This window comes from Rhea americana, unplaced genomic scaffold (assembly GCF_003343005.1).
Source record: "Rhea americana isolate MKP2758 unplaced genomic scaffold, rheAme1 scaffold_106, whole genome shotgun sequence".
Taxonomy (NCBI): Eukaryota; Metazoa; Chordata; class Aves; order Rheiformes; family Rheidae; genus Rhea; species Rhea americana.
The window spans coordinates 1,516,388-1,541,354 of NW_028185106.1; the positions used below are offsets into that span (position 1 = coordinate 1,516,388).

The window sequence follows — 24,967 nt, forward strand, 5'->3', positions numbered from 1 at the left end:
CGTTGGCGCCGCGCGCGCGCCCGCAGCTCGGATTCGAACGGGCCCGGCGCCGCGCGAGCCGCCCAACGGCCGCGGCATCAACGGCCGCGAAGAGCCGTTGGAAGTGGGGGGCCGGGTATGAAGAGAAGGGAAGGGAAGAGAAGAGAGGCGGCCGCTGCCGGAGAGACGCCGAGGCCCCCGCCAGGCGCAACGCCGCATGCCCGGCGCTGGCGCCGCCCCGGCCCGCCCCTTCCCGGGCGCTGAGGGGGCGGTGGCCAAGCCCGGGCCGAGGGGGAGGTGTCCGGCCCGCCCACCTCCCCGGGCGCCCGSCCTGGGCTTGGCTGCTCCATCTGCGAAAGAAGGAGCAATTTTTTATCGCGTTTGGCTGCAGCTGCACGACCGAGGGGGAAGGGGCTTTCCTCACCCGGCGATGGCTCCCCGCCCGGCTTCCCCTCGTTCACGCAGGTACTGTTTGCTCGGCCGCAGAGCCGGTCACGAAAGCTCCCTTAAGCAGTAGAGACCTGGGAATGAACAAAGGTGTTAGGGCCTGGTCTAACGCAGCTCGATTCCCTCTGGGTTTGTAACGTTTCCTGTGTTCTGCAGTAACCTCCGATCCTGCTTCCGCAGGCACTGGTGGGACATACATGCATCCTAAAATTATCATGCCATATCATGGGACTCACTCTTGCTCCTGTTTAAGCCACCAGCTACTTACGAGACTGCACTACTCTTGGCAGCTTGTTGGCATGTGGGCCATTGCAGACTTGTTGGCTGACTTGTCTCTTGGCTGACCAAAGCAAGCAGATAAAGAATTGAGCTAACACTACAATTCATCTCTCAGAACTGCAGTTACTGTAGGTCTTTTTCTGCCAGATGTTGTTTTTCAAGAAACTTGGAAGAACTTCCTGAAAACAGACTCTTTCAAATGTTAAAATTGCTCAGGGGTGCAAAAAAAGAAAAAAGTCTTGGCAAACTTACAAAAGGATCTTTTCGTTAAAAACTAAGCATGTCACTAAGGTATTTATTTCCTTCCAGGTTTAGGATAAAATGAAAAACATAGCTTTGGACAAGGTGAGGGAGACATGATTGCATTGTATTGTGCAAATGTAAACTAACAGTAGAAAAACCCTGCAAAAAACAAAGGTGAAATCTTTCAAAATGGAGAAGCAATTGTTGGTTAGGTTCTATCTGTGAAAACAGAATGAAAAAAGTCTACTCACTGCAAAATGATACGCCTCTGCCTTGGGCAGAAGGCAGAAACATCTCATGATCATCTATCCCCACCACCACACACCACCAGGTGTGATTTTTTTTCTCTTCTTTTTTGTGATGAAGTATGATATATTGTAAAATTGTGGATCCTGGCATATAACTGTATGTTAACAAAAATTCCTTGTTAAAAAAGGAGAAAAAAAAGAAAACAAAAAAACCCAAGAGCTTTGTAATTCCAAAGAATGGAAAGATCATTCAGGACACCAAACTATTTCATTCCCAACTCCTCTAAGTCATTGGATACTTCATTGCCAAGGATATTAAATGACTAGTGTGAGTAATCTAAAAAGTAAGATCTAAAGGACAGGTGCTATCCTTACCTTACTTGAGGATTCATTTTAAAAATTATGATGGATGATTCTGTCTGATGCTATGATATCTGAAATTTTTGGCAAACAAAGTAGAAAAGCAAGATCAGAACTGTTACTGTGTTGACATTCTCTAAATGAACAGCTCTGAGAACTACTCTAAGACAAACAAGATGTGGAGGGTGCACAACACATGCACACTTTACTTAGTATAACAGGGTATGTGATACATAAAATAAATGCAATTGCCCCAAATCCAAAGGATCCAAAATCTGCATTGACAGAAATCACATTAGTCCGATTCTGCTCAAAGTACTGAAAATGTCTAACTTACATTGTAGATACTTAGAAAATGAAACCTATCCAGTTAATATTTATTGATTTAGATACATGTTTTTTGTTACCACAAGACTACTGATTTAATTCACAGGAAAAGCTCTTTTGACTAGTGACTTTAAAACTCCTCAGGTGTCCTCGGGGATACCTCATAGATGTCCCTTACTTTCACCATGGAAGATAGAAGAGTTCACAGTTAGCTGCATTTAAAAGAAGAAAAAGATGCCTGGTTCCAAAGGCCAATATCAAAATCAATTGCCAGTAATCACTCTTTGGGGAGAGGAATCCAACTCAAGGCTCTTGTTGGCCACAAGCGTCACATTATAAAGGAGAAAAAGGTTTCTGTCGATGTATCAAGATTGACCTCAGTAAATGTCATTCAGATACTAACAGACTGTCAGATACATCTGGAGCACTGGTACTATGTGATTTAGCAAGATGTCTCACTCACTCTTCACCACCTTCAGTATCTGTGCTTTAGCACCACACAGAAACACATCATCATAAATTAACAGTGAAGATACACACATGTACACATACAGATCACTGAAAAAACCCCACTATAATCAAAAGAAATTCTTGACATTTTTTAGTTAGGGGCTGACAGTAAAAAAAAAAAAAAACCACCACCACCACCACCAACAACAAAAACCCACTGTATTACTTCTGTGTACGCTCAAACAGCAGCAAAGAGGCTGGAATCATGGATAAATGAAGATACCACTGACACTGGACACTGCCCACAAGTGAGAAAGGCTAAGTCACCAGCAATCTGGTCTACAAGATCAGTCCACAACCATCAGCCTCAGCTCGGATAGGAAATGGACTAGATGATCTCCAGAGGTCCCTTCTAACCTTACCCATTCTGTGATTCTGTGAAAGGATCTTGATAAGTCAGCTAGACAAGACAGGCATATACTGGGGACACAGAAAAGTAGTGCTATGCCCTATGTCATCTCATTTATCTTCCATAAATTTAAATTTAACAGATTGGTGCCAGAGCACTCCATTCTTGGAAATTCTGTAATCACTCTTCAGCCAATTACCCTTACCCCTCTCCTATGTCTCCCTTGGTCTCTAGTTAGGCCACTCAAGTGCTGTTATGTCGTCTCTTTTATAAGCTTCTTTCATCTTATTACAGCTGAAGGCACAAAGAAAAGAGAGAGATGTTCTTCCTGCAACATTTCCTGGTTATTGTACCTATCTTCTTCATAACAAGCAAAGGATATTTAATGTACAGTCACAAAAAACAAACATGGCCTATGTGACTATGGAATGGCTGTGACTCTTCATGAGGAAAGACATACATTGTCAGAAGGTACCATATAGATGCTACCAACAAGGAGCATCCTTTTATAATAGGCAACAACTGTATGGAAGTTCTCCAGGTAGAATTACAGCTACAGATGAAGCTGTTGGGCAGACAGGTCAAGCAGAGGAAGCAGAATTATTTGCTGGTATTTAAAAGAGAAAAACTGAAAAACTATCTGCACTGACAAAATGCCTTTTTGAGGTCTGCTGTGTGTTTAAAGTTGTTGTTAGCACCTTTCATTTAATGTGAGAGGTACTAGAAGTGGTATCTCAGCAGTGAAAAAGTTAATTGGTTGCCATGTTAGGTAGCTATTAGCAGTGGTGAACGGATGCTGGGACCCAGAGAAGGCAACTCCTACAATAATGATGAGCAGTAGAGGGTAGGAGGAATATAATAAAATAATGCTAAGTGATCTCTGATTTTTCTTCCTGGAAATATGAGGTCAGTTTTGAAAGGAGCATTACAGTGACAGCAAGGAAGTGAGAACAAGTGTGAAGAAAAAAATAAAAGCAATCAGACACGAATTATGGAAGATGATGCAGATCAACATGACTCAAGAGAAATACGATACAGGTTTCAGAAAGGATTATTGGAATATATGATGTTCATGATGCTATTTTCTGTGGAATTAACGCTTTGGTGAAATATATACAGCTCCTCTCCAAAGACAAATGTTGGAGTAGTCAAGCCTGACAAGCATTCATAAATTTCTTCAGAGCAATGGAGACCTTTTCTTCCACACTACCCTAGACTGTGAAATATAGGCCACAGTTCACAGTACAATTCAACCTTATGTCTTGTACCATATCATTTATACTCTGCTGGCTGCATAGCTATTATACTGATACTGGACTGTGTAGAATTTGACAGAGGCATCAGGATTATAACTAAACAAGCACAATTCCTGACTAGGTCCATTGTTTTTAGAACCTCTAGTTAAAAAGAAAAATGTTAAGGAAAACAGTAMTAATAACCAAATCTTAGTTACTAACTATTTTGAACCAAAGGAGCTGTAGAAAGCCCCATGACAGTTAACTTGTCCGTCCATCCACCCAACACAGCAGCAACAAAAAGAACAATCAGTTCATCAAAACAAAGTCAGTCTTCAGTGGTATGAAAGCCACAGAGGAGATAAGTTCTAACAAGATGAGGCCAAGGAAAAGTTCAAACAACCATGAAAAAAATCAATTATCTTCAAAAAAGAGAGGGTAACTTAAAGAAAGGTTCAAAAGCAACTTATAACCTTTGTGAAGTGCACACTGTAATACCTTGTCTTAACCTTAACTCTGAGAAAGGATGACTGTAGATTTTAACAAAATATTACTTACATGAAGACAGAGCAAGTGAAAAATYACCCTATCCAAACATGGTTCCTGAAATTAAAATGTCAAAGGTTTGCAGAATTTGTAGAATTCTAGATCTGTCAGTTATTCCAATGACTTTTGAGATAATAGATAGATCTATAATAAGAATGGAAAGCAAKGACTTTCACCACACATCGTTAGAAAACTTTTTATGAAAAATAATGGCAGTCCTGCATAAATTAGCTAGTTATGAGCAATGCCCTTGGGTCTTTCCCTCCTTTCAGAGTAGTAACATAGAACAGCTCCATTACCTTTCCTGAAAATGTTTGCTGAGGCTCTCATGACTGAGGAAAGAGATGTCTAAGAATTGCTTGGAAAAACAGAAAGGAGGGTGGCTAAGCCCTTGCATGATGACAGTGGGGTATGACATTTTCCCACTGAGTAAGGGGGTAGGAGTTACACAGCTTCACAGTCCTTTGAACAGGCATTCCTAGTCTGTAACTAAACTTTCATTCATGTTGCTTTTCTCTCTTTTTCCCACAACTCATTTTAAACGGAATACCATTGTTTCTGAAATACCCTGATTAGAATAGCCACACAAATTTCTTTCTTCCTGTAGTTACAGTTTTTGAGTTTTATTAGATTGCTTTCTTTCACATGAACCTTGCTGTGCCACTCACATCCACAGCAAGATAAAATGTGCGTAAAGCAAAAAATCTCAGTTGCTCACCTTCATGGGTTGCTACATCAGTTGCCATCTCTTTCAGTGGTCCTACATCAGATGTAGGCCTCATTCTGTAAACACATGTACATGTTTAAACTTTGCCATAAGTAGCCTTTATTGAAATAAATGGGTTACACACATGCCTAATGCTAACTTCTGTGCAATATATGCAGAAAGTTAAATACAATTAATTACTTAAATACTTAAAATACAATGCACAGCATAGGCACTAATACATACATCCATTTTAAAGCAAATTATTCCACCTTTAGCATTGCCACAGTCTTAGCAACACAAGCTGCCTCGCAACAGCACACAGCTGCTCAGATACAGAACATTCATTAAATGAATTCACTTTTTTTTTTAATCTTGGCACTCTGCCCACTGCATATTTTCTTGCCAAAATAAGATTTCTTAGTGATTTGTTCTTTCTATGACTTAATGGCTTTAAGAAACCACAGCTTTAGAGAATCTTGAAAGAAAATGTCTTATAAGGCATTTTTACTCATTATAGCCAAAGTACAATTCCAACACGTCTTGGGTATTCTCATATGCAGGCTTTGTTAGAAAGGAAGCAGGCATCTCTTACACCATCAGCTCACAATTTATATTGTCGCTATCCCTGTCTTCCTGATACCTTGGCAACTATTCTAGAAAGCAAATGGGGAACAAAGGAAGTTTTAGGGACCAAAAAGAAAGACAAAAAAAGGTGGAGATCACATTCAATCAGCATTTTGGGTACAAAACTGAAGTAGGTCTGTTAATTTTTAGGGAACAGCTTTAAGCAGAATTTGGGCCTGTTTTTAAAAATACCCATTTCAAATTTCTCTTGCACGTTTGCATCCCCAGTACAGGCTGTTTTTTTCTTGCAGATCAGAAGCCTTCTCACAAGTATTTTTCTTAACTATTTTTTTAATGATATAAAAGGTGAGCTCACTAGTTCTGAGATCTCTGGAATTTTCTCAAGACATTCAAAAATAACCCTATCATCATCTTGAAAGCCAATCAGGGATATCATGAGGGTATAGCCAGTTAAACTATTCTAGCTGCCATAGGTCTGGGTTAAATTGTTATCATCTCCAGCAGTTCATTAATCTGGATCCTTTCACAGAATCAGCACAAAAAAAGTCACACAAACAGTTTAACAAGCAAAATTGAAGAAGCAAGAGAGAGGCATGGACAAGCAACTGAACCAACTTACCTGCAGTTTACTTTGGTCAGAACACGTTGTTTTATTGTGCCCTAATTGCAAACTACTTTTTCTCAAGGCACTGATACTCACTTTGGTTTTGTCTATAGGAAGTTATACTGAAGCCTTTTTGCTAATAGTATGAACTTGAAAGACCCTGGACACAGTGTTCTTGATTAAAATAGGAACATTTTTCCGCCTCTCACTTACAGGCAGTTAGAAACTGGCACTAAATGTTTTTAAGAGAATTAATTTTAAGGGTGGAGAGCAGCCTCGATGGAATGGAATTTCCCAGTATTTAAACTGTGCTGACAACAGCAAATGTAGGAGTTTTATATGTGGCATCTGGAAGACAAAGAGCAGAGCAAGAATGTGGAAAAGAACACAATTCTCAGTTCAGGGTACATAGATAGTGGGGAGCCCAGCAATTTAAATTTACTGTGGAATGTAAAACTGGATCTCTGCGTAGTGACTGGTTTGATGCTGGAATGGCACTCCTATTACGTATGGCCTGGGAAGAAGCATTTAATATAAAATGAATGTAAAATGTAATGCTACGTATTACATTTTTGACAATCATTTCTAGGATTCGTGCATTAGACCTTAGGATACTTCCTCATGCAGTTAAATTCCCCAAGGTAAAAATGGCAAGTGTAGTGTCACTTATAATTCATCACCTCCCTAATATAGAGCATGACAACATCCTCTGAGCTAACCTAAAGCAGTAATGATGCCTTTCTGAACCTGCTGTTGGAGCTGGATTGTGTAAAAATGGATGCTGCAATTTCCTTTTCACTGTGAGACAATGATCCCAGGATAGCTTTTTAAATAATGCTATTGATGACAACTCCTTTGAAGGTCATYGGGTCACACAACACACTGGCAACTGCTCCACATCTCCCTCAGTGTTGGCAGTGGGGTCTTATAGCAGCCAAGCTTTCAAAATTATAAGTTCACACTAACAATGTCACAACTTCCATAAAACAAGCAACCACTGTGAAGATCTCTAGTCTTTCAGGAGTGCCATTTATTAGATAATAAGATAGGCTCTTCAAAGGCACCCAGTGGGTAGATTGAAGAAACCTGTACTGGACTGGAACACCTAGTTGTTTATTGCCACCGGCACTTTTGTAGTCTTCTACGTGATATTTTAAAGCACATGAAGCAAAACAAAAACTACATCTGAGGTCAGTCCTGTCTTTTTATATCTGGACAGTGCAATAGGATCCTAGTCCAGTAGAGGGGCTCCTAGACACTTAAAAGTAATGAAAGAGAGATAAGTATGACAGATCAAATAGTTTGTGTGCTTTTTGGTATGTTCATTTTAAAACACCATTTTCGAGATAATAAATATATATGCATGTGCATATAGTACATATTTTAAATTGTAAACTTACATGTATACTTACTATTTTAAATTGCAGGTTTGCTATTAGGGCACATTCAGATTTTTTCTCCCACAAGTAGGTAGCTGGGGACAGGCAAGACACACTTAAAAGRTGTGATAAAAGTGTTTTTTGTGTTTTTCTCCTTTGTCTTACAACAGTTACCTGAGGGCTTTTGGTGGGCTTGATGATACCGCAGCATTTCTCTAGCAGTCATGGGCATGAATTGGTTCTCTTCTTACTCTTGAATATATTGTTTAAAGTAAGTCCTATGAAAGGAGGCAATATGCAGCTTCTGCTGATGTGTTTGCACTGCGCACCTGGCACCTTTATGGACCTTCTACAGAAAGTGAGCAACACACAAGATCCAATGGAAAAAGTAATGTTCTCCAAATATTTAAATATAAGTATGCTCCAGACTTGCATCATTTATATCATAGCAACAAAAGAGCTGAGAATTTTCACTGTCCAGTGGCAGTGAAAATGGCTTATTTTCTTTTTTACTGAGCAGCATAACTGTTCAGTAAAACTTGTGTCTGAGACAACTGGCACACACTGATTGGAATCAGTGAGGCAAACAGARTGGAATGACTAATCATCAAAGAGCACCTCGTCTTGTTCTTTTTGCATGTTTTAGTCTGTTTTATTTTGACAAGGATATTAATTTATTGTTATTTTCAGTGCCACAGTCAGGCTGTATAGAGCACATGCACAAATATTTAATTTATGTGCATCTGATAATGTGTTATGCATGTCTTACACAATCATGGGGGCAAAAAAGACAGGACATAGTGTTTTACTAAGAGCCCAAGAGTATCCAAGAGGATTATTAAACTGTTAATGAGAGCCACTGTCAGACGAGGGGATTAGCTGGACAACTTACTGAATGTGGTAATTCTGGGATTCTCTTGCACCGCTAGGGATCCTTTTCAATGTTCAGTGTTGGGTCCATTATGTATATGTATATGTCTGTGTCAGACAGATGTGGTCATCGGGCTCTGTGTTTTCTTTTGCTCCTTCACTTGCCTGTTGGATCAGAATTATAAATATTGGTTGTTTAGCACAAACACTAGCTGGTCACTGAGTTAAGTGCTCTATCACTGAAATTCTGTAACTTTAAACAATAGATCATCTCCTTCCCAGAACTGATTTATCAGGGGACAGATCACCTAGCAACAGAGTCCCCCTGGAAAAGAGTCTATGTTTAGTGTATTTCAAGAAAAAAAAATCTCTTACAATAATCATCTTAGGACAAATACCTTGTTCTTTAGGATTTTTATGAGTAACTTTTAAACAGTTAAAGATTTTCCAGTGGCACGAGAATTACTTTTTAGTAACATCCTTTCCAGTTAGTAAATGGGAAACAATAAAGAAAACAGGTGTTCTGTTAGAAATGGCGTGGCAACATGGCATTTTTCAGAGTGAAGAAAGTGTTATCAGTACGTATGTAGCAACCTACATAGAAACACCAAGCTTTCAGAATCTCATGTCAAAAAAACACAGTAATGAAAATTAGAGAGCATGTTTGATTCTCCCATATCTGATTGATTTTGAAGACAAAAAAATTCTTCCAGCCATATATTCAGTATGTTCTATATCACTCATTTAGAGTCAGCGATGACTGCAGATATGGTTAGATTCACAAAGATGGTATAAATTCATTAAATATTTATATGATAATACAATCAGATTAGATGGGGACCTCAAGCTCTTGGGAAGTTATCTATGCCATTATGTATGCCATATCTGTGCCATCATACTCTCTGGACTCTCTTGAAAAAGATAATGCAGAACAACTCACTGACTGTGCCACAGCCATGGTTGTGATGACTTTTCAGTGAAGCACTAAGCTGTGGAAAGCAAGCCCCTGTCGTATTCATCAGTTAGGAAAGGGTACCTATTTCTTCAGTTAGTTATGTCAGATTTCTTTTACTTTATACCATATCACAACCTCTGGCACCATTTCTTCATTTATTTGGGTCAAATCCCACTGGCTGATACTTTGAGGGGGTACAACTTTACCTAATACCAGATCTTGGGATTCAAGCCTGTTTATTGAGTAAGAACTGCATCTTTGAGTAAGACTCCCATGCACAAGATAATGATTTTTCCATTAGTGCATTAAAACTTGTTTCTAGGTATTTCCGCTGGAAGATCTGAAACAGCCATCTGTACAGGACTAAGACTTCTCTTGGGTGCTAGTGTGCTCCTTTCTGCAGTGGGCCCAGCATCCTTCCATGACTGACCAAGCAGGCAAAGTCCAGGCTGTACATGCCCAGCAAATTCAGCAGCTGAGCAAGTGTCTTCTAACCAGCTAATCCTGGAATATTCATGCTGTGCCAGTAGGAATATTTATTCCTCTTATTGGAACTGAGCCCAATAATTTGTTAATGGGCTGAGTTCAGAGTCACTGCAGACTCTTTGCAAATTCTGGTATTAACTCCTGAAGTTTGAGCCTCCCGAGGAATCCCAAGAGTGGGAAACCAGTACTACAAAGGATCATGGATCATTGAGCTGAGGTACTAAACCAGATCTCTGGAGATTGATGCTCAGTTCTCAGCTCTCCACAGACTCCTTTTCCATGATCACAGGTCAAACCTCCTTAAGAAGAACACTTTTTTTCTACCCTTTGACTTTTTTTCATTTCTTTAGAGATAAGCCTTTAGAAATAGATACTACTTTTTATAACACGGTTTTCAGCATCAAATACATAGAGATTTGTAGGTACTAATGGAAAGTAAATAATAACATATCCTGCCATCATCAATAGGTCTCTGTGGTAGTGGACTTAGGGCCTTAGGTAGTGGACTTCCACCCATGGGAGCTTACTGATCATCCTGCATAATACTGCCTATGTTGACATAGTAGCACACTTCTAGTACATTATCTGGAACTAAATTTCTTAAATTATATCTTTTCAGTTTATTGTCTTTATCTATGAAAACAGGGATGTACATATTTTTAAAGTGAGCATACATACATGTTTTTAACCACACCTGACAACAAGCTTGGTGTACAGTTCTGCCTTTCTTTTTTATGTTTTCCAGAGAGATGTGTGCTCTGAAAAGTACACCAGTGAGAAGGGGAAACTATTTGCAGGTAGAAGTAGTATAAGCTTGTTGGTCTTGGAATGTGATCCCACTTAGCTTTGAGATTCCCTTACTTAATCTATTTTATATAAACCTGTCTTCCTTCCCCCTTTACTGAAGGGGAAGTAGAGCCAAGCTTTCCTCCATCAGCAAAGGTAAAGAGGAGTTACTATCAGAGGTATTTGATACATATGTCTAAAAGTAAAGAATCTTTGGACTCTCTCTCCTTTTAAACGAGAACTCAGTAGCCGTGTTTTTCTAAAGCTTTTTTTTCTTGTGTGTGTGGGGGGAGGGGTGCTCATTAGATGATGAAGTACATCAAATAATGCCACCTGTGACAGCTGCTTTTTGAATTACACATTTACTGACTAGTAACTGTGTTTAGGTTATTTAGTCCAATTGCAGAAGCCTACAATAAGCCCTGAGGTAACAGCTGTGGTTTTCCTGGTGACTGAGGTTAGATTTCAACGGGTAAACAAGAGCTGAAAAGGTCTTCATTATACTGTTACTTTCATGAAAGGCTGCTTCTACCCAGGCATCTATGGGTTGCTGAACTGTACATGAAAGGGGAGGAAAGTTCTGTAACTGTTAAGCAATTTCTGTTAAACTGAAAAGGGAAGTGTTATTCGCATCATTGGCCAAGAGATTATCAGCTTTTATGGTCACAAGTAATTGAATGCCCAACCCAGGATGCTGGGGACACATTGCTACAGTGTGCAGTTTATTGAGCAAACAAAAAGCTAGCAAGCAGAATTTAGCAATAACTGGACTTGAAGAGCCTCATGTTTTCAATGCCTTTTTTCCTTCTACTTCAATGATTCTGATACAGATCATAGCAGTTTGTTTTTTCAATAGGAAGTAATACTTAATTTCCTTGGCTCCAAGCTGGAGAAATCAGATATTTGGAAACAGACAACAGTATTAAGCAAATTATAAACTGCGTTATCTTAAGAATGAATCTTTCAGTTAAACCAACCAAAGTCAGCACAAAGAATGAGGTTAGATAATCTCTTCACATGATATACAGTACTGCAGTGTGTTGACAACCAGAACAAGGGAAACAAGCAAAAAGGCAAACCTCTCTAGACTGCCACCCTAGATGCTGCCACCCTGCACTGCCCTCTCTGGAAGAGCACAAGATAAACGCAGACCAGTTTTCAGTTGTACGTGTAGCAGAGAACTGGAAGAAATTTGCTTGAGTCAAAGTCCAGGCTTCCCCTACTGCCGTCAGCCATCTCATGTAAACTCTTTTGGAAACAATCAAGCTTTATCCTATTTAGGATACAATCTTTAGGAAACAATCTACCTTTATCCTAAAGTTATTTACATTTCTTCTTGTAATCTTGTAATTCTTGATCCTGCTGCTTCAGTATCTTACTTAAATGAAGGTTTGAAATCTTTTACTAATACCCAGACGAAAGTTACTAATAGCCAGTTTTTACCTAATTAATCTTTAGTCAACATCACTCTTTCACTTAGTGTTTCTTTCCCCATGTGCTTTGTTCTCTGACTTCTTTTTACTGTGGTAAACAAGCCAGCTTCCATAACATTTTCATTTCCATTAACTTTCCCCTGTATCAGATCCAGTTTAAGCTGTTATTTTTCTTAAAAAATAAACAAAATGAACAAAATTCAGTGCAATGACATAATCTATTGTAAAAATATATCTTCCAGTACATCGTAGGATATTCTCTGAAAGCTTGTCTTGGTTCCTATTTATTCTGTATTCAGCTAAAACTACAGATGTCCTTCTTCCTATGTCATTTTTTCAGCAGCTGAGTTGTCAGAGTGCCTTCTTATGAACTCAGGAGTGTATGATCTTCAACATCATACAATGATATTTAATCTCCCCCCCCCTTTTTTTTTAAACTCTAGCTTTAACTCCATGGTATTCTTGCATAACCTTCTGATACTCCCTCCTGTTGATTCGGTAACTTTATGAGATTCCTAACTCTTGTATCACTATCACTATTGAAACTATAAACAAGATAGGTATACAGACCAAGTTTGAGGAATTCTATAAAATTTCTTCCAGTCTGATAGTTTTCCTTTGTTTCTCTCATCTCCATTTGACTTATCACCATCTTATTCCCGTATTGTATAAATACCATACTAATTTACAGGTAGACTAGATCTGCTACATTTCTTCTGCCTAAAAAATCAGTTATTGAAAATACATTGGTTCTAACAAATACATTCACATTGTATTTTTATCAAGTTTTATGAATAAGGATAGGTTTTCTATTACAGAAGTAATACATAAAGCAGATGTGTGGGAAGTCTGAAGTAAGCAATTTTAGAAAAGCACAACAGCCTTTTGCTAACTCTGAGGAGTCTAGTCTTCAAGTGATCAGTTCAACAGTTTCACTGTTCAAAAGGCAAAGTAGAAAACACAAGCAATAGATAAAAATGTGCTAGGTTTCCTAGAAAAGCCAAATACAGGAAAAAGTTTTAAGCTATTTTTGTTTCATTTTTTAAAGGAGACTCACACATATGAAAAGCCTCATTTTGATTAGCATCAGGCTCAAATAAGCTGTGCTTGCTGAAGATATGCTGAAAAGTGAGCCATGAGGCACATAAATAATTTAAACTGCTTTCATGATGCTCTCCACACTTAGCACAAGCTAACCCTATTGCAGAGCTTGGTTCCCACTCTGTACTCACAACAAACAAATAGGGAGCCCCTCTGAGGAATAGAGATGGCTTTTCTGAGTCCACAGGAACATATTAAAAATCCCATAGTATTCACAAATGCTCTGAAGTTGTTCATTTTTGGAGAAAACAGTGATTAAGCTGAGGTAGAAAGGCACTAAAAGAGTTCTCTAGGTACTAGAAAAATTTTGCAGTTTGGCTTATACATGTCAAATCTGCATGTGTTGGTGCACTGATGAGAAGATCTAGAATGGGAGCCAGGAAAGTGCCATGCACAGTTCAGGGACTTTCCTATATGCACCTTCCCAGGAGCGTATGATGGAGGATGTATGTTACAACTCACAGCTTATGTGAACTTTCTAAGGGATTGCAGTTAGTATCCTCTTTTAAACCCTCTGTGAAGACATTTCAGACTACAGTGCCAACCTTCTAAATAATACAGTAGCTTCCATTTATCTGTATATTACTACTAGCAGAATAGGAAGAAGAGACTCCTAAAAGCAGTAACACCAAAGTTTACCAAAGTTTTTGTGTGTGTGACAGCTCACTGTCCAGACAGGAAAGTAACAGATTATACATCGGTGAACTGCAATGCTAGAATGGTTTTGCAAGTTTTTGCTATAATAAAATCACTGAAACAGGAAGACATGAACAAAGATAATAATCACAATGTATGGCATTGTTGACTGTTTAATTTTTCAGTGGAGTGCTCCAGTGCTTTTTATAGTAACAATGGCATGGGCTCTTTTGCCTGCATACACCTCCTCGAGATGAAATGCTTCTCAGAATTCGGCAATGAAACAGCTTTGATTCAGAAACGCACAAGAGACACTCCCACGCACCCAACTGTCATCATGTGTTAGCTTCTGAAACACCGCCACTGCTATGAACAGGAGCTAGCCCCTAACTACTCAACTTTCACAGCTCTTCAGGCAAATGTAAAATATATGGAACCCCAGCATTTCATGAGAGGTAGAATGAACAGAATTATTTAAGGATTCATTGCATTCTCCTTTTACAGGAGGCTAGTTCAAATGCTACTTCTTTTTCTGAAAGAGAAACTATTCTAAACACTCATTTAAAAAGTCTGAAAGGAGAAGGGCAGAAGCCTACGCTACTTTTGTTTTTAGTTGAAGTTCAGAGTCTGTTCTATTTTAATCCATGCAACTATGCACTTGGCAAAGGATTCCTCATAAACCATCAGTCAGAAATCTAGGCAAAGGCTTTACAGTCCTGTAAGGAGCCAAAATTATCCTTGCCTAGGCACCAGCAGAAGGACAGAGGAGAGGCAGCATGCGACTCCCCTGTTTAAGGTCACTGGAGACTCAGGTGACTTCTGTCACAAAACATGTTAACTGTCCAAACAGCTCCCTGCAGGAAACAGACAGTCCAGATGGGCTTTTTCCTAGAGTGCAGAAAAGCTAGGATGCAACTTTGCTTCAGACTCACCCCTGTGTAAGCACTGCCTTGAAATGCAGCCATGGAGCCCTGGTGACACCAGGATGTTTATTTGGGGCAGGATGATGCCACTGCCCTCTATCCCCCATCTACACCAGGATCTAAAGAGCTTTCAGAAGGAGTTACAATAGGGTTGCAGTAAGTCCTGATTTGAATACAAAATTTTCCAAGGTGGAAAATATCATAGCTCTACATTATCCAGAGACAAAAATTAACTGCTATATTTATCGGATACAAACTCCAAGCATATAGCAAATAAATTACTACTAAAATCAATGTTATATGGGAAACTCTGAAAAACTGTTTCTTCAGTGGGTTCTTAGCAGATCCTATGACAGTTAAACACGCTAATTCTGGCACACTTCCTGACTACTTGGTGTAACAGGGAAGGTTATGATAGGTTGAAAAAAACCCTTTGCTCTTAGCTGTAATTTTACAGTGGGGGAAGTCCTCAAGAGATCCTTAATGGAGAATAAAGAGGACAAAAATGGTTAGAGACAGACCAACAGCTGTGCCAGTGGATGGAAATGCTGCTTCCAATAAGATTTGAGTTTGGCCCTGGGGACTTTGTCTAAAAGCAGCGAGATGTGGCAGCAGGGACAGAGTTTTCCCTTAGGGAATTCCACAGGCTTCAGTGGTGTTATTTAGGAGGCAGCAGTAGGACCAAATAAGCTCTGTCAGAGATCTGCTTTTACACAGTAGTAATAATAATAAAAAGGTAAAAAGAAACAGAATATATAATGATAGAGAAGCAGAGCTGATTCTGAGTTAAATGCTTTCTGATTTTCCCCGGGAGAGATCTTAAGCACTTAGAAAGGAGAAAACAGCTTGCACTAGCACTATGGTGGAAGCAACGATCTTCAGTTTAAGAATGGGTACGCTTTTTTTTTTTAATTTTTTTTTTTCCCTTTCATAGTCAGCATTTCGCAGGGATTGCAGGGAGGGGCAAAAAGGCAGCGATCAGGAAGCTTTCAGAAAAAGAGGGGAGAACTGTAGCATCAAAGGGGACTTGTGTTACCAATTTGGAAATCTAAGGACTTTGGAATAAATTTGGAAATTAATTTAAAAATATATTAACTTTTTTTAGTAACAAAAGAAGGACAGAGTATTCATGGCAGAACACAGCTACCTGTGAAGACCTGAATTTCTGTGTCAGTGCTTTTTAGCTTACCTGCTAGTTTGTGCAACACACTGCTCAGTCTCCCGGGAAACTGCAGATAGCCACCACTGCACAAATAAATACTATTACTCTCAGGTCTTAGCTATACTCTAAAATCTACTCGCTTATAAGCACAGAAGTCTGCCCCCTTCCCCCCTCAGCCAGTAAAGCCCAGGTAAACCCCAAACATTCTAAGATGGAAAAAATAGCCCAGCTGACATGGTAGGCCAGTCTCAAGAATGATGAAATCTCATGCTGAGTGCAGGTTCAAAACCCCTAAATTGTGTAACAGTCTGTTCTCCACTGAATTATACACATANAAAAAAAAAAAAAAAAAAAAAAAAAAAAAAAAAAAAAAAAAAAAAAAAAGGATCTCCCAAAACAAATGTTAAAAGAGAAAGCTATACCCAAAGACAATGGCTAATGATTTAGAATGAGAAAATATGGGGACTTTGAAGTCAAAGTTAAAATTAAATTTGTTAACAGAAATTTGTACTTACTTGTCAAATACTTTGGGGTAATAATTTCTGAAGTGGGAAGAGACAAGGAAGGCTTCATTGCTAATACAACCTAGTCAAGTATTTTCATCTTTTTCTCTCTAATTGCAGATGGAATCAAGAAAGTAGAACCCAAAATTTAGAAAGATTTTTGAACATTTGCAGGCATTTGGCTCTCTTTTCTGATGAAACATCAAAATGGGTAAAAGACTCAAGTCTGTTAATCATTCTTCCTCTCCGCAACAGGAGGATTCACAGAAGATGTGTACTGAGGAAAGTTGAGAGGCATAAAAGTTTGCTCTTACGAAAATTGTATCATCATGCTTTTCCTAATCTTATTAGGATCAGGACAAGAATGCAGTATGTTGGAGCGTATTTCCACGGAAAGGACAGTTACGTGGTGCTCAGCTGCCTGGAGACAGGCAGAGTCTGTTCAGCAGCAGAGAGAGAAAGTTCTGAGCTTGGAGGACTGAAATGCCTGAGGAAATCAGGTACGTGGCTGCTGTCAGCTCTAGCCAAGCATCTTCTAAGAGGCAGGAATATAGAACGTGACAGTAAAAGAGACACTGGAAAACTGCTTTCAGACTTTGCGACACAGGCCAGATAGCGTTAGAGGCATGSCAGTCCCTGCTGTGACCTGGCATTCGGTGTGTGCAGGCTGCATTCACCCACACCAGCAAGCGTTGTTAGGAGAGAAGCGGCTCTCCAAATTTTTGAACTGATAGTAAGAGCTTTTAAAAACATGAATGAAAGAATGGTTTCAGTGGATAACTTGGTAAAATCTTTGAAACAATTAATTTACAGACCAAAGCTCAACTTTCAAAAGCATGTTGGGCACTTAAGAGCTCAAATCTCATTTAAATGCAGAAGAGTCCTCAATGCCTGTCACTATAGAACAGAATTTGGATTCCCAAAGGATTTTTTTTTTTTTTACCTAATAATTCATCTCCTTGCTATAGAGTTAATGTATCTGGGAAGTATGTTCCAGACACCTAGAGGAAGACCACTATATTAGAAAATAAATAATTTATTTGTAAGAGATTTGTTGTGAATTAAGGTAGAAAAATTATTGCTTTCCTTTACTGTTCTAGGTAGCATGTAAACTCATGTCTCTTGTACGTTTATCACCCACATAGCAAAGGCAGCTACCAGGAAGCATCAGCAGTTTCTCAGACACTAATTTGGCTCCTTTCTCATATGTATTAAATTCTCATTCAAATGAGGACTGAAAGATGAGCCCCTTTTCCCCATCAGGCTTTAGAATGCATTCTACAGTAAAAAGTACACGTAAAATATGTCTAGAGAGATTCAGACATATTCTAGAAGCATTTGTTATAAGCAGTGTTCACTCTGAACACAAGCTGATGCATCATGCAAAGCCACAAAACAACTGAACTTAATTTACAATTAGTGAACATAAAACTTAGACACTACACTTAGCTCTGTAACAGTTCTGTCCCAGATATCTCCCGACCAAATCCCTTGGTCTGTGGTGTAACAGCCCTTCCCCTCCGCGCCAGCTGACCTCTTGCCATTTCATTGCTGCCTGTGGGCCGGTGAGAGCTTCCCCCGCACTTGGACAGTCGGCTGCACTCTGGCAAGGAGACAGTTCATCTGGGGCTGCCCCAAGAGCAGCTCTGTCACCAGGAGATTATCCCTTGCACCCCTCTGTGCCATTGCTGGGGAGGGAGTGTTTCAATACATTCTGTGGGAAAAAGGATTTATTAATTCAGATGCTTCACTTCTGCATTTATTGAGAAAAAAAAACGTCTGGAACTGATGCAAAGACTTTTGACAAGAAACAGCATCAAACTGCACGAAAGATACCAAGAACACGATCTGGATAGTTGAAGACCAAAGTTCAGGAAGAGAGCAAGTTTACACCACAGGTAAAACTACTACTGTAAGTCCAGTTCTCCTTTTCCATCCCTGTTTAGTTCATTTGTATAAAACAGAGTTGATGAAAGCTCAGTTTCTTCAGAGCGAGTAAGGAAGCAACATTGGTAACTGCATACACAACAGACATGCAGACATTACCCTGAAGAAAGTGAACTGTAGCTGAGAGTTAAAGGAAGTTGGTATCCACCTGGCCTGTGTAAACATGCAACAACCGTCCCTGCAGGCTGCTTGACCCCTCTGTTCTCAAAATTCAGGTGTCAACCTAACATTAGCCCTTTGCAACTCTCTGGACGCTTGTCGATTGCAAACCACAGTTTGACACACAGGCACAGTGAAAAATGATTACCCCAACGTATTTTTAAAAATCCTCTCTCCAATTTCTTTTTCTCTGCTGTTAAGCAGGTACAAAGTCAAAAAAACCCAAAATATCCATCTGAAAACAAAATTTGTGCCTAGGTAACAACATTTTCAGGAGACTGAATAATAAAAAAGCAGCAGCACCTGGAACACAGCAGGAGGCTGTTCTAGCCTAGAGACAGCTGTGGGAGAGAGAAGGGGATGAAGCCATCAGTTGTGGCAGTGCTAGAGGCCAAAATCTACACTAAAGCCCAGGATGAAAACTATCACATAAAGGTCTCTGCCATTACTACAGAATTTAGGCAGACAGAAGGTTCTGCAGCTAGATTCAAAACTTGAAATTCTTGAACTTGCGTACATACAACACAAGTCTRACTTATTTTGGTGCAAGACTACCAGTATGAGTTTGAAGAACCAAAATTCAACTTTGCTACAGAGGGATTATTGGCTGCTTTTAGAAAACCTGTACTATTTAACTATTTGTGTGTATTGAACAGCATAAACACATTTAAGTATCTGCTGGAGCTCACTCTCTCTCAAAGAAAAAAAACAAAAAAAAACCCACCACCCATCTGAATTGTGGTGAAGGAAAAAAAAACCCAACTAGTTTGAATTGGGTTTGTATTGGACCATGTGTTGCTCTGCAAGGATTAAAAAAAAAAAAAAAAAAGCTCCCAAAGCTTTTGGGGACATAACAATTGTCACTTTAAAGTATTTTGCACAGCCCTGACCACTTTTGGTTCCTCCAAAAGCTGCTCTGGATGCAAAAGAGATAAAGGCTACTTTACACTGTAATGGGGCCATTATTTAACATTGTCTAGTTCTACTTTTAAAATTCAGTGCAACTTGCTGCATACACAACCACAGAGATCTGAAATAGTTAATTTAGCCACTGTAGGGACTTTTTGTAGGAACACAAATGTTGGTATTGGCTCCTGCGATTTCTCCAGCATCAGTTCAGTTGATTTCAGTGGATATTTGAAAGCTGCCGTATTTCATCTGAGTCTSCCATGAGAGTTTAAAAGGAGTCAAATAACCTTAAAGAAAGCACCACAAAGAATTCAGTTCTCACTGATGACAACATTTTTTATTAGAAAGAATAACAAAGTGCTTTCTATACAATTAATACAGAGATTTTTAGGAAACATGATTTTTTTAAAGGGATAATTTCAATGTGATGATTTTTCAGTGCAAACAGGGCTTTCTAAAATTCTCTTGTGTGTAGAGTTTCTTATCTGTTCAAACATCTATGCATTTGACAGGTGTGAAACAGTACTGAAAAGTCCATCCTTTAAAAACAGAGGTAATATAAAAAGCTTTTAACATGTTGTATTGATTGACAGGATTTACACTGTTTATTTTAGGGGATATAATTCCTTCATACAGTTCTATTCACAAATGCATAAAGGCGCTTTCAGTATTGCAGTAATAATCACATATACCAATATAAACAACATTATCAAATTTAATTATATGGACACATGGGAAATTGTCAAATTTTTTTTTCTTCCTTCAAATTAACCTGATTTTGAGCTAAGGACATTCTTTGAATGCTTGGTGCTTTCTCTGCCTTGGAACTAAGTTTAGATTGAAGGAAGAAAACAGTGCAAGGACTGTTCACTCATTATTCCTTATTTATGATGCACATTTACAATCTGATTTCTTTTGATACATATATGCACCATTTCATTGCATTCCATTCTCAATTCCTTGGGTCTAACTCTACCCCAGTCCCCTTCTTCACTTAACTCCTCTTTCCTCTCCTGTAAAGGAGAAAGAAATATAAGTATAGTCATAGCACAGAAATTAGGACAGATGATTCTATGCAAATTCCTATATATAATGGAATGCATGAAACAAAACAGATGTATACCTGAACTTGAGGGGATCTTCCATGCAATAGATTTTTTTTTCTTTTTCAGTCAAGCTTAACTCCATTAAAAGGGCTATTTTGTCAGATTTTTAAAAATGATATAGTTACCTTTAAGAGAAACCATTAGAACTTAATTATACACAATGCTAGTCCAAAAGCTAGATCCATAGCTCATGTGTTTACAAACACGAGTGTGAAAAGAATTCCCAAAATGACTGTTCAGGAGTGAAATAATCACAGCTCTGCCCATAASAGCAGACCTGCACACAGTGTCCTTGTCTCGCCAGCCACATCCTTGCCTCATTGTTCCCCAGTTCCTTGCGTACAGAGCAAAAGCACCACCTCAACACTATGTGCCTTGTCACAACACCGTGTCTCTACACAACAGCGTTACTGCAGCAGTGCCTCACACAGACACTTTTTTCCTACAAGACAAAAGGAATTGGATGAGATCCTCTGAACCGTAACTTGGTAGTGGGAAGAAAGGAAGTTTTTTTTTTCTAAATGACAAAACGTTTTTGCAGTACTGTCCTTATACAGGAGAAGGAAACACACAAACCCACCATTGTAACTATACGAATATGCAAAGGTATAACAGCGATTCTATTTTTCAAGGGATCTGAAATAAAAACAGTTTACCCTTAGGCACTTGTGAATACAGATTTCCTGCCCCCAAGTTTGGTGTGTACGTGGTCTTTGCTTTTGCACTTCCAGCTGTGAGTAACAGCAGCTCGTGCCTAGGCACACTTCCTCTTGTCAAGCGTCTCCACGTTTTCTGCAGAACTGTTTAACTAGGTGACAGTCAACACAGGTTGCAGCCCAAAGGCACACCTCGGCCTCAGCTCCAATCCAGGCTGTCCTGCTGATGCAGCAGCATCTCCGCTGCACGGAAAATGTCACGGAAAACATCTGAGGATTTGGACAAGAGACCTGGCTCCTCAGAAGGTAACTATGCATCCACCTACCATTCGTTACAAAAGCTGAAAGAACTTTCTATAGATCACATTTAGGCACATAAGGACTTCAAAAGGAGCTTGGCCTTCRTGTTCGCTGCCCTGAATAGCAGTTATTTCAGTGATAGGAAAGGTGGTGAAGACTGGGGCCAAAGGTCCTCAGAACAGAGCCCAGCAATCAACAAGATCCGCGTTGCCATAAAATCTGCCTTAAGAATCGAGTTGCAGGACAATACAAAYGCTTCCCTTGATTTCAAAGGTCTTTGGATAAGATGCAGCATTTTCAAATAAAAACTTTTGAGTTGTTCAGCACTGCTGGTACAAAAAAGTTAAAAATATCACTGCAGAAACGTAAGTAATTTTATGTAAATTTCACATATTGCATCTCTTTACTGAGGAATTAAATTATACATTTGTTTAAAGTCAAGTTTGTAATGAAGTATTACTAAAAGTAATGTACAGCAAATTTAAATTGGCCTATTTTGTACAGATTCTGCCTCATTATACTGTTTTCTTCTAATTGAACGCTTTCAGCTCATTCTGAAATATACAGCACTTCCCTGGAGTGGCTTCTAGGCAGCCAGAGTGTATTTTGTACCTCCTCCTGAATATCCTATTCTCCAACCTATTTTGCTCATAAGATGCATCTACAGATACACATTTTTGATGCCTAGTCTGGAAACAAATCAAGCAATACTACTAAAATAACCACTTGATTTCAACTATATTCTTGTCTTACAACAGGATATACGCCCGATTTGCTTATATAAACACAAAGCTTCGACGTAGTCTGAGCTCCATACTGCAGTGAGTCAGGAGAGCAGTAACAGATCTGGCCTGGTACCTACCTAGATGTTGAGACACTTCACGCTTGTGCACAAGGCCGCAGAGGAAGTAGGCGATACTCTAGCAAATACACTGCAGCTGTATCCATCTACAAAGTCCATGAATTACCAGATATTTATCTTCAGAAGAAGGGGGGGGAGTGACAGCAAGAAAAAATAAATAGCAGTAGGAGTCATACGCATTCACAAACAAGGCAAACCTGCACTTGACCATTTGGCCAACACAGGCTGGGGCTGATTCCTCCCTAGCCCTAAACCACCACAGAAGCCTTGTGTGAAGTCGTTAATACCAGTACAAAAGCATTTTTTCTGGCATAGCTTGTTCCCTGGGGCAAAGCTTGCTATAAACTACACTAACCAAAGGTGCTTTCAAGTTGGGAAGCTGCATCCACCTTACAAGGTGTTTGTCACTGCAGTTTCGTTAGCAAGCCTCCATACTGTAGACGTGGCTTTTCAGCAATGAACTAGCAATCTATGCAGATTTGGATTACAAACAGCATACAAGAAGCCCCAGCAGTAAGCAAAGATTCTTCCATCAAGCGTCCACTTTAAACCAGACAGTTTGCACTGTACAAAATGAGAACATTTGGAGAGGGGGAAAAAAAAATAGACAACCCTTGGACTAAGCCCCCAAGGGTGCAGGAAACAGCACGTTACTTTGGACAATGTTGTATTACAAACATTTTTTTTCACCCTTCAAAGATGTAGTAGGCCTGCTGACTTTGCCTAAAATACATAATTTTAGTCCCTCTCACTCCAAATCTTGAAAGTTCAGCAAGATACAATTTGAAGCATTCAAAGCACCCATTTAAGTAAAACATACAAATCCACTCAAATGGTGACAGCATCGTAATACCTACTCCAACAGGCATCTATAAAATGTTACTGTTGCACATAAATAATGACAAGGCACAGAACAGCAACTAGTCCAAGAGCTTGTAAGCCAAGAAACCAGAGCATAACCCAGAAGAACATAATTATTACAGGTTCTACTATCCGTTCTCCAAAATACATCCTTGTGAAGCCTATTCTGATGAGGCTTTTGTTTAATTCGCCAAAGAGAGTCCCCATCTTTTTATAATCATCTATTACAGGTTCTGCAGTGTGGTTTCTTTGTTCATGCTGGACCTGCAAAGAGAAGACAAAATTAGGCAATATGTTGGACAATCAGTTCTTATTGCTATGATTCATGTGAAGAAGTTTCATCTGTTTCTACTTCAATGCATAAAATAAAATATACATGCAATGAAGCTATTCATTAAATCAAGCAATTGAATCTGTTACACACCTGGTGATTTACAAGTGACACTAGGTGAGGCTCACTTGTCTAGACTTGGGATATCTGGAATGACATTAAAGATGCACAATATTTTGTCTCCCTGCCTGATGTCCCTGTAGAAGGGTAAAACTCTCCCACAGGTCCTATTTCGTACCTGCCAGCCCAGCGTAGGCACCAGTGGTGCCCTAGGGCAACTACAATGAAATTAGACGTCTGTGTTTTCAGGCAGAGGATTTGACTGAAGCAGATTTGTTATAAACTGTTTCCCAAGTATCTTGAGAACCACAAGAACTGTAAAGAACAATTAAGCATAAACTATTAGGGATTTTCTACCAAAACACAGGAAACCAAAAGGGATACCATCACCACTAGAAGGGGGGCACTGAATTAGACTGGGGTAGAGGGGAAACACCCACCCTGACTTGGGGTAGAATGCAATGGAAGTAACGCAAGGGAAATGGCGCGAGGACCACCCAGGCGCCGAGCGGTGCTACGGAGAAACGAGGCGGAGGGGAAGCGACTCCCCAGCACTCCCAAAAGGGGGCAAGAGTGGGGCAAGGCCGAAGCAGATCTTTAGGTGCAGATCCCATGTTCGAACATCACTGCAAATACACATAATCCATCACTGGATTATTAATAGGACAAGTTGGAGTTACTATTTCGACACACAAACTGTAACCAGATTAGACCTTAAAATTACAGCTCGCTCTCCTCAGCATTCAGAGATTCTTTGCACCAAACCTTATCACCTTGTGCTTGGCTATGGCAAGGCAAGCACACTTTCAGGGTGATGATTTTAGGTTCGCTAGTCCTTCCATCAGGTAGCAATGAAGGCACAGGCAGCAGCTACTCATCAATATTCCAGTCAGCTGATGGTCCACCAAATTGTCTGTAAACCCTGCTTGCAATTAGTCTAGGTCTGGATTCAAAGCAAAGGCACATCTTCAGTTACATTTTCAAGGGAGAAAGTCATTCTACTTCCTGTGGTTACGCAGCAGTGTCTCTAAGGCACCCAAGGTCCATCCGGCAGAGCACGGGCTTTAGAGAGCTGGTAGCAAAAGTGAATTCTCATTCCAGCTGAAAAGCATCCAGCAAGG

General features: G+C 39.6%; 1 protein-coding gene across 1 annotated transcript; it reads right to left on the bottom strand.

The window, feature by feature from the left end:
- Positions 1 to 19,980: 19,980 nt before the first annotated feature.
- On the bottom strand, positions 19,981 to 24,460 carry FAM241A (family with sequence similarity 241 member A). Its single transcript, XM_085309487.1, has 3 exons — positions 24,287 to 24,460; positions 23,880 to 23,918; positions 19,981 to 23,719 (listed from the first exon to the last, which is right to left on the bottom strand). Exons 1-3 carry the CDS (start codon positions 24,458 to 24,460, stop codon positions 23,474 to 23,476), a joined length of 459 nt encoding a protein of 152 aa, XP_085165613.1. The 3' UTR covers positions 19,981 to 23,473.
- Positions 24,461 to 24,967: the final 507 nt, after the last annotated feature.